This window comes from Typha latifolia, chromosome 14, assembly GCF_019914945.1.
Source record: "Typha latifolia isolate L0001 chromosome 14, TyphaL0001v2, whole genome shotgun sequence".
NCBI lineage: Eukaryota > Viridiplantae > Streptophyta > Magnoliopsida > Poales > Typhaceae > Typha > Typha latifolia.
The window spans coordinates 4,077,281-4,087,699 of record NC_133099.1 but is presented as its reverse complement, the minus strand read 5'-3'; the positions used below and the strand labels follow the sequence as shown (position 1 = coordinate 4,087,699).

Below are 10,419 nucleotides of genomic sequence, written 5' to 3'. Positions count from 1 at the left end.
TCAACCGATTGGTATCATCTAATCGCCACGCCCTCCAAGTAGAATGAGGCTAGCTAGACCTTCTAGTGGTCGGGCGTACCATGATACGTGAAAAATTGCTCCGCTAGATAAGTCCAATCTAGCGGGTCTCCTCCAAAGAATTTTAGGAAATCAAATTTGACCGTTTGAGCTTGGATCCCAAAATGTAGTCTATCATCGCAAGCGAAGTGACCTCGGGGTCGAGGCTAGTCTCGTGGGTCATAAGCCCATGGGTTCGGCTCATGTCGCACTCGGGCTACATGCGAGTTCGTCTCATTTTGATAATGTGGGCCCACCGGGTCATTCCACCATTCATCATCAGGCTCGTACTCGTGCACAGGGTCATATTCATGGGTTCCAAACTGGTTTGCACAAGGTGGTCAAATCGGTTTACAAAAATTAACCTAACCATAACCCTAAGGCTGAATTTGGAATTGGGCTTAGGGGCACCACCACAGGGTTGCATGGGGCGGTGGCGGCGGGGTTCGGTTGTGGGTCGTCGACAGTCGACCCCTGGCTTGTCCTCACGACGGTGGAATGATGACTAGCAGTAGGGGAACCCAATTATTGAGCTCAGGCTCGAGGGGCTACAACAGCAGCCATGTCACATCATTGGTGGGTCCACTAGCCCCTGGCGGCTGCGGAAGGAGCCCGTGGCCCCATTACATGGTAGCAGCAATGGCGGGAAGCCGCGACGGAGCCACCCCGACGTAGGGATAGCTTCCCGCGGTGGTGGGTATCGGGTTCGGCCATTCGACGATCGCTGGCGGCTGCAGCGACCACCACTGGCGGGCAATCAGCCCAAGGAAGCTAGCAGTGGCTGCCGATGATCATGGTAGCGTCAAACCCGCAGCCACCAACCGCAGGTTTGTTGCAGCATAAACCGTCGTCACTGACAGTCTTCCAGCTGATTCTAGCGTGAATGGTAGCCTTGGCTAAGATGCGGGGGTCTCGCGGAAAGGACCGGATGTGGCGGCGGGGGCCAGGAGCGTCTAGATGGCTGTCGGTGGTAAGCTAGGGTTTTCGGCCCTAACTCTCATTACGGGTGGATAGGATAACCCATTGGCCACTATTGTGGGCAGTTCCGACTTGGCAAAGGCATCTGGGAGGGTCTGCAAGGTCGGAGGAGTCTCCACCGCTGCCGAATGAGGGGTTGACGCCGCTGTTTGGGCTGGCTCATCCCCTCCCTCACGGTTTGGTATTAGCGGTCGTGGCTAGCCTAGTTCCGCCATGGTTGGCAGTGCTGGCGGCGCAAGGTGGCTGTGTTGAGTAAGGAGGGCTGTCATCAAGGCTTGAATTGCCTCTGTGATGGATCTAGTGATCTCGTTAGAAAAATCTTTAAAAATTGCCTTCGCCCACGCTGGCGGCTCGTCGTCAACTATTGGTGGTGGTGGCGGGGGTGACAGATCAACTCCCACAAGAACGGAGATGAGATCCTAGTCCTCCATGGTCGATCCCTCCTCGTTGGTCTTAGATCACATGTTAACCATATTCCGAGGAACGTCGGTTGTGATATCAATGTTATGGACCAGATCTGGACTAATCTAGACGTAAGAAAATTATGAAAATTGAGGTGGAGGTAGCCTCATAAGTTAGGGTTCTAATGACTCTAGTTCCACCTAAATCGTCAAGATGAAAGGTTAAAATAAAATAGTGGAGATAGGTCAGAGAGGGCATAACGGTAAATATTCGACGTTGCGGTGATCATCATGGTGGATGGTCGTATTATAGGGTGGCTGCTGGAGGTAAGAGGTGGCTAGGGTTTGGAAGGTTGGGATGTTTCTACGGCTATGATCTACACCTAAAAAGATAAAGCGATCTAACGGCTAGATAAAAGATAATAACAAAAATAATAACTTGGCTAAACTGAGGTTTCTTCAATTCAATGATAATTATTAACACATGTCCACCCCTATTTATAGGAGTAAAATTCCTAGCGAATCGGATCCACATGCAGATTATTCGATGTATTTGAAATTCAAAATAATAAGATAAAACTAAGTAACTAACTTGACTCAACTTGACTTGACTCGACTTAATCCATGTGGTCGGATCGTAACACTAAAGGATAAAAATGGTAAAATAATAATCTACAACTTTTATATTCAGTGTGGATGAACTTCTAGAATTTGTACTTGGAGAATCTTAAAAAGAAAATACCAAGTTTAAAATAGTTTCAAACTTTCTAATTCTTGGAGTAGACTAGTCATCCAAAGTACAGATAAGAAAAGACGGATAGGGTACGCACTCAGCTAAGATAAAAGAAAACTCGAAGTACAAAAAGGGCTAACACCTTTGGTCAAGCGGAGTAGCGGTAGAAAACTCCTCTCTCCCCTAGCCACCCGAGCTAGGGGATGGGAGGGGAATCTCGCCGGTAGTAGCAAGGGAAAAGCCTCCGTCATCTGAGATAAGAGAGAAAAATCTGTGCCAAACCTTAATAAAGCTAGGATCTACGCGGGGACTGAGTGCAGCGTTTCAAATCCCACCAATGGGAAGTTGATATGTGAATAAGACAAAAATCACCTTTCTTCTGAGAATAAATTAAACAAGTCGTACAACAGAATTGCTTGCCTTGGATTTGGCTTTATCCATTACTAGACACCTTTAATATCAGGATACACGATACTCAATTGCGTCTGTGACCAACCAACTCTACCAATTGGTAGGTATCTTGCTCATGACCAAGGAGGTCATGAGTTTAACTCCAACCCCAAATAATATTATGGAGAAATTGTTTGGTGGCTTGGCTCGATTCGGTTGATGGCTCGGCAGTGCGGTTAGCTTAGAATAACAGTTTGGCAACGCAACGGCTTGGAGCAGGTCTCGGCGGCGTTTGATTCGAAGCAATTGTTCGGCGATGCATATGGCTTGAAGCCTAGACTAGACAGCTAAAAGCTCGGTGGGGCCTAAAGTGCCTCTGTATTTAGGGAGGGTTGGCTCTTTGACTAGCCCATATCTAGCCTTCGGGCTCATGAATGATAAAAAAACAAAATTGCGTCTGTGGACTTTTCTTTAAAAATAGAGAAGAAGAAAACAAAGTCTGATTCAATTGGTTCTATTTTATATCGGACTAGTTTTATTGTATATAGATTTAGATTTGTCTATAGTTTATATCCGAGTCCAAATAGGTTTGTCTAAGTACCCATAGGGAGTTTATCAATTGTCTTATAAATTTGCGTAACAATTTATTTTTCATGGTTTTACGAGTTATCTATTTTTAAGATTTTTTTAAATAATTGCTACTGAAAACTATTAAAATATTATAAAAAATTGTGATTTTCACGTAGTTGTGATTTCCACCCTATATTTTTATTATATGCAAACCATATTTTTTTAACAAAATTGTGATTTCCATCCTACATTTTTACTATATGCAAATCAAACTCTATATTTTAGCAAATATATGTAGAAAACACCCTAAGTTAGATTTGAATTAACAACTTAAGAATATTCTATTAAGTAGAAATATTTTATTTCTAAAAAGACTAAAATATCTTATTTCTAATATTACTAAAATATCTTTAGTATGACTTGGTTGATGATATTTTTATAATTTTCTTAGTATAGTTAACTTAACCCAGATTTTTAATTAAGTTTAACTAACAAACTTAACAATAAGGTGTTTTCTATACATATTCACTAAATTATATGGCTCAATTTGTAAATAATGAAAATATAAGATGTAAACCATAATTTCGTCAAAAGACAAAGTGTTATATGCAAATTTTCCAAACTATTATAATTACTATTAAAATCTTAACTCTTTTGTAATTACAATTATGGTTAATTTTTAACAGTATATTCCTAAGATACCATTATTAAAGTTAACAAACATATTTAAATATCTAAAATATCCTTATTTTATCCTTAATTTTTGAATTTTGGAAGGTAAAATATTTATCAATAATTTTTGTCTTATTTCAAAGAAGATATTTCTAGTATTTCGAAAGTTTTTAGTGATAATTATGTAAATATAATTCTTTTTTTTATCGTGTCTCCATGTCTTAAGCGAATATGTTAATCAATTTTGGTTTCATGAGAATAGTCAATCTTCTAGATTAATTTTGACTAATAAAATCTATGTGCTAATTTGCCTTTAAGAGTACAAAAACTCAACCTATGGAAAAACAAATAGATTGTAGAATGACTCTAATTTGCCAAAAATGAGATTTGATTTAATATAGAAATTGTTACATAATTGCCCATGAAAACTTTCAAAATATAATCAATACCATAATATGATGAAAAATATATTCTTTTATGTGAGATAAAAGTTGTTGATAAATATTTTACATTCTAATCTTAAAACGAGACAGAGTATTTTAGCTATTCACATATATTTATTAACTTTAACAATAATCTTTTAACATGTTCTACATGTGGCTAAGAAGCTGCACAAATATACAAAGTAATGAACTATTTATAGTTGAATGAGACAATTATAATAATGAAATAGTACAACAATATCAAATTAATACTAATTAGTATTGATAGATTTACACTAAATATAGGAGGGTAAGTATGGTATGGAATAAAAGATATTATTATTATGTATATATGTGCTATGAATAAAGATTTTTCTTTGATAATATATGGAAATGTTTTGAGAATATTCTACTACCAATTATGATAATATATATTATAATCTAAACCTAGTTCACATGTGGAATAAGATTGAAATAGGAATAGGTATTTCTATTTGTTATTACTAAAATAAGGAATTATTTAAAGGAATAATTATTTACTTGACGTAAACCAAAAGATCCGACTCACGTACTAGTCATCTTGTGGACAAGGCGTTGCAAGCGTAATGGATTGTTATGATCTGACCACGGGAGTTGAGTCAGTTCAGTTGAGTCGAGTTGAGTCAACTTTGAGTTAGTTAATTAGTTAAATTTATCTTATTATTTTAAATTTTATATAAATCAGATAATTCATATGTTGATCGTATCCACTAAGATTTTTACTCCTGTAAATAGGATTGGATATGTGTTCATAATTATCATTGAATGAATATGAATTTAACCAAATTATCTTTTTTTGTCTTTATCTTTTTATATAGTCGTTAGATTGTATTTATCTTTTTAGGAGTAGATCGTAACTAAAGAAGCATTTCAATCTTTCAAACCCTAGTCACCATCTTTCTCCAACAGCCACCCTATCTTATGACCATCCATCACCCTCTACCGATGGCCGCAATATTGAATATTTACTATTCTGCCCTGTTCTGAATTTGTTCCACTCTTTTATTTGTATCTTTTTATCTCGATCTTCGATTTAGGTGAAACTAAATCTATTAGAACCTTAACTCATAAGGCTATAAACTTTTATAATTTTCTTATGTCTAGATCTCGTTCGTAATAATAATATTTATATTTTAGAATAGAGTTATTATAATATTTAGCTGCTGCTGTGAAATAATGAGTTATATTTCAAAATAAGATTCTCAAAATAAAAAGGGCCATGCTTATATTAAAATTTTACGGTATATTCTAACATCTCCCCTTAACTCAAGATTTTCAATTCCGGTAGTTGGTTGAGTATATTTTAACTTGCTTGAATTCCTCATTTAAAAACAGTAGTATATACCACGAATAATGGCTCTTGCAATTGGTTTATTTTTCAAATATATTGGAGTAGGTGAATTTCTGCACGCTTATTATATAATTCTGCACATAAACTCATAAAGAAATTTTTTTGCTATTATTGTTTTACTTTTTTTCTTCTTTTTTCGATGATGTGAGACTAAACTCTCACATCTAATACTCAATAAATTCATTAGCAAAGTAATTGAAGCTTTGATTTTATTTACTAAAGATAAGATACCATTTAACACAAACTCGTCTATCTCTCTGAATATATTCTTTAAAACTGCAATTCTGTTTTTTATTATGTTAAAAAAATCAGTTGATTCAAAATTTTAAGTTGTTAAGTAATAAATCAACACCATATACAAATGGGTTAGTACTAAGATGGTTAAAGAGGTTAACAATATGAGTCGGAATCTTAGGTGCACATTAGAAGGCATTAATTCAACTAGGACACCGTCAGATTACTACTATATATCATTCCTTTGTGATGTATCTCACTTTAATGTCACGTCAAATCACCAAATTAATCTAAATATTTAAATTATTAGATAACAAAGTAATGTTACAAATCATATCTTCATAATATATAATACTAACACATAAACAAGCACTCAAAGTCACACACATACACACCAAAAAAAAGAAATTAAACACACACACACAAATCATTCAGTAGTAAATTTATGATACAATTCTTCTTATACTTTCAAATAAGTGCACACTCTTGCATCCATGTAAACTTTCCCAGACCGGCAAAAGTATCCCTTACTAGGAGCACAATGCTTATCCTCAGAACAAATACACAATCCTTCTAGCGCACACCCCTCCTTGGTTATGTTTGTTCTCCCTTTTATTCCAAGCACTTGGTCGCTCCACTCACTCGAAAACAATCCATCAGGATCATATTTCTCCTTCACCTTCACAAACTCCTCACTCTTTGCATACTTCTTGATCACGCCATCGAAGGCGATATTTCGATTCTTCCCCCAGTGCGGTAGTCCGTCGTACTTGAACAATGCCATCTGTTCAATTTCTTCCATCACATCCTCATAAAGCCTTGGAGCCATCGAATCATGGCTTCTATAATATGTTATGTCGAAGTCTATCATGTCGTCCTGCTTACCTAAGTATGTGGTTGATGCCTTAACATACCGCATGAGGATACCATTGTAGAGCTCGATGCCACATAGAGCTTCTGAGTTTATATCACGTAGTTTTTGGACATCGAGGATGAAGGCCTTGACTTTAGAGAGTGCAATGCTAATGGTTGTCTGGTGGAAGAACTCGCCTTTGATCCTTGGATCCCAAGGGCAAGTAGTGATGAGCGAATCCTCTGGACTACTGATGCAACCCCCTGAGGATTGCATTCGATTCTGGTAACCAATCACTGGATAACCCTTGAACAAAACACCATCGTTTGTTAAGCCGTATCCAGCAAGAGCGATTACTGAGTTTATCAAAGTAGCATCGGCGCATTTGCCGTCACTGTTGCGAGTGGCCTCTAGACCTTCCTCTTCATATATTTGAGTTGAGAAAATATCATTAGAGCTAGTCATGATAGGGTTACATAGAAGTTGCAAAATATTGTACAGTTCACATACTATAATATTTTTGATCTTGTTTTTAGTTTTGGACTAGGAAACACTTTAGATTTCATATTTGTACATATACAGTTCAAAATCTATGGTTTTTATTTAGATAATACTCTCAACTTAATTTTCTTTTTACAACTATAAGTTTAAATAGTAATAATTAATACACGAAGAGGCAAATATATATTTTAACTGAGAAAAATATATTTAGGACAATTTTATCATTAAGAAAATATATTTAAAGGTATCCGAGAAAAGACAGGTTTTTAAGGGATGATACACTCCAATATCAATCTCGGAGAGGGTATATAAGTAAGTAGAAAGATAACAAAAGAAATGATATGTAAAGAACAATCTTTCCAAAATAATAAAAATAATGGTGAAAATGTTTGAGATAGTAGTAAAATTACATCTATATCCATATTCTTTTTTCTTTCAGATATAAATAAGAATATGGATAGTAAACATATTACTTAATTATATGTCCGCTAAATATAGTCATAAATATAAATGGATTATTGGATATATTCATATTTATTTTGAAATCTATAACTGTGCGTAGTATAATTACTAAAATATTTAGGCAATCAACAAATAGATACAAAAGTTAGATTAGAGATTCAAATAAAGAGTATAAAGAAAATCTCTTGTACCATAATTTTTATATATTTTAAATGAAATGATATGCCAAGTATTAATTCGGATGTTTTTTCTTTCCGCATACCCATATAAACTACTTAGATACGAATACAAATTTGAATATTAAAATGGATAGAAGAAGTGGATGAGTCTAACGTGACCGAGTATGAGCATAATTCCCTTTTATTCTTACAATTCTTAATAGTAATCTTTTCCCGTAGAATAAATAATAAACCCAAGATAAAAAAAATTTACATAAAAAATAGTACCTGTTAATCTATTGGCTGTTGTTACAAATGTCGCAGTAGATCGAAAGCCAATGAAATCAAAAAGGCCATTGCCTGACGCATTGATAGGAACACGATCATCGATCCGGTAGAGAGCTTTGCGGTGGCCAGGAAACCATGCGATGTCGGCAAACTCGTGCTGATTGCCGAAGGTGACGGCCAATTCTTGCAGGTTGTCATCACTGCGTTCGGAGAAGGTAATTGAACGCTTAAATAATGGTTGCAATGCCAATGTCACCTGAAATTACCAAAGAGATAGATCGAGTAAGCGATTGATGGTTCACTCAGTCATTAGTGACATAGCCTTGGTTTTTCCAAGAGAGGAAGAGGGTTGGAGGCAAACATGAATACAACGAAATGCGCGCGAACAATACAGGAAAAATTTCTTCGTAATTCTAGAATTATTGCATACTTACATGACAGTTTTATCTTTTAAAGTTATATCAAGATTTAAATATCTACCCGTAAGAATTAAAATAATAGATCAATTTTCTTGTTAAGGAGATAGTTATTAATTTATGTTAACTCACGAATTGCTCTAAAATTTTAAGTAACGATAAATTTATATTTTATATGCTAACATTAATTACACTCAAATATAATAACTTTTATACATATTATTATCCTTACGTTCCTATCAATGTTGTATAGAAATACCACCTATAGTTTTTCATTGAACAAATAAATTGTAGGAAGCTAGTTTTACACAATTGCTGCTATTTTGTTTATCATAATTGTCAAAGAAAAAAAAGCTTTCATAATTGCAACTATATTTCTAAAATATCAGAATTCCCACCAAAATCAGTAGGCTTATTTGAAAATATAAGTTAAATATAACTAATCAGAACAAAACTAAACTTAAATCATGAAAAAAAAATTCTGGGATTATAGTAATATTTTGGAGAAAATTATATTTTACCCTCTTGTGGTCATGCATAATTCACTTCACTCCCTTATAGTTTTATTTATATAATTTACTTTCTTATGATTATATTCACACTGATACTTTTTATTATTATATTTGACTAATCTAAATTATAAATTTAAAGATAATCATTTAGAGGCAAATTGGTAGATAATTGGATAAGCTTTTGACCTCATCTAATAACTTTGTCGCTAAAGAATATATTAGTCAAATAAGATGAAAAGGTTTATAGTTTTAATTAGGTGAGTGAGATTAACGTAAATCTTGACTTTAGTTGCGTAAAATCCCCTAATCTTTTTAAATTTACCCCTTGACATTGGACGACTATGTACCTGAGAAATGACTCCAAGAACTCCAAGAGAAACCTTAACCGCATCCATGTCAGGGTTAGTAACGTCCAACACCCTAACCTTCGCATATCCTTCATCCGCCGGCGCCGGCGTGACGATCCTAATCCCGACGACGTACTCATGCACGGCGCTCCCCTTCCCCGTTAAAGAGCTACCGTGGGCGCCGGTCCCCAGCATCCCGCCGACCGTCAACCCCCACCAATACGGCGCGTAGGGCAGCGCCAGCCCCGCCTTCCCCGCCGCCTCGATCAAATCCTTCAGCACCACTCCGCTCTCAACCACGGCCGTCATCGCGTTCGCGTCGATGCTTACGATACGGTTGAGGCGCCTCGTGCTAACGATAACGCCGCCGTCCCCTCCGGGGCAAGCTATCTTCGGAATGCTATGCGAGTACCTCGTCGCCGCCTTCATCTTCTTCCCGCGAGCCGCGGCGTCCGCCACCGCCGCGACGAGCTCCTCCTCGGAGGCTGGGAAGACGGCGGCGGCGGCGCGGCAGGTGGAGCGGTCGGGGAAGGTTCTGTAGGCGTTGCTGACGGTGCAATTGGTTGTGCCCGAGGAGCACACTATCGGGTCCGGTGGCGGGCTTGGAGAGGCAAGATTGGCCAAAAGTAGGAAGCCTAGCAGGAGAGTAACTCCCGTGAGTTCCTGCATTGCGTTGGCGTTCATGTCTAATTGGAGATCCGAGTTATGGCGTTGTAGTTGAAGAGCTGTCTCCTCTTCCAACCTTATATGGTGGAAGGGCCCAAAGTCCACGGCTATCTACCATTGGAGGAAGCTGATCTGTGAACAAGAGCTTGCGAATTAACTTGGCTTTCTTCTGAGACAATAAAACACGTGGTACGATAGAATTGCTTGCCCTGAATTTGGATTCATTCGCTGACTAGACTCCTCTATTACTACGGCACTCAATCGTCTCCACGACTCTTTCCATGAAAAGAAGAGAAAAATAAGAATCCGATTCCATCCGGTTCTATTTTAGATTAGTCTTATAATTAGTTTATTTCCGAACCAAAATAG

The 10,419-nt window shown here is 37.0% G+C and overlaps 1 protein-coding gene across 1 annotated transcript; it reads right to left on the bottom strand.

The window, feature by feature from the left end:
• Positions 1–6,132: 6,132 nt before the first annotated feature.
• LOC140801371 (probable L-gulonolactone oxidase 6) lies at positions 6,133–10,159 on the bottom strand. Its single transcript, XM_073156449.1, has 3 exons — positions 9,385–10,159; positions 8,110–8,365; positions 6,133–7,122 (listed from the first exon to the last, which is right to left on the bottom strand). Exons 1-3 carry the CDS (start codon positions 10,066–10,068, stop codon positions 6,308–6,310), a joined length of 1,755 nt encoding a protein of 584 aa, XP_073012550.1. The 5' UTR covers positions 10,069–10,159; the 3' UTR covers positions 6,133–6,307.
• Positions 10,160–10,419: the final 260 nt, after the last annotated feature.

What these genes read in the sequence shown, in the direction of transcription:
- LOC140801371 (XM_073156449.1), bottom strand. Translation starts at nt 10,068, where the DNA reads ATGAACGCCAACGCAATGCAGGAACTCACGGGAGTTACTCTCCTGCTA. An exon ending in TTCTTGGAGTCATTTCTCAG is followed by an intron (nt 8,366 to 9,384) that starts GTACATAGTCGT and finishes TGGTAATTTCAG; the next exon opens with GTGACATTGGCATTGCAACC. An exon ending in AACAGCCAATAGATTAACAG is followed by an intron (nt 7,123 to 8,109) that starts GTACTATTTTTT and finishes AAATATATGAAG; the next exon opens with AGGAAGGTCTAGAGGCCACT.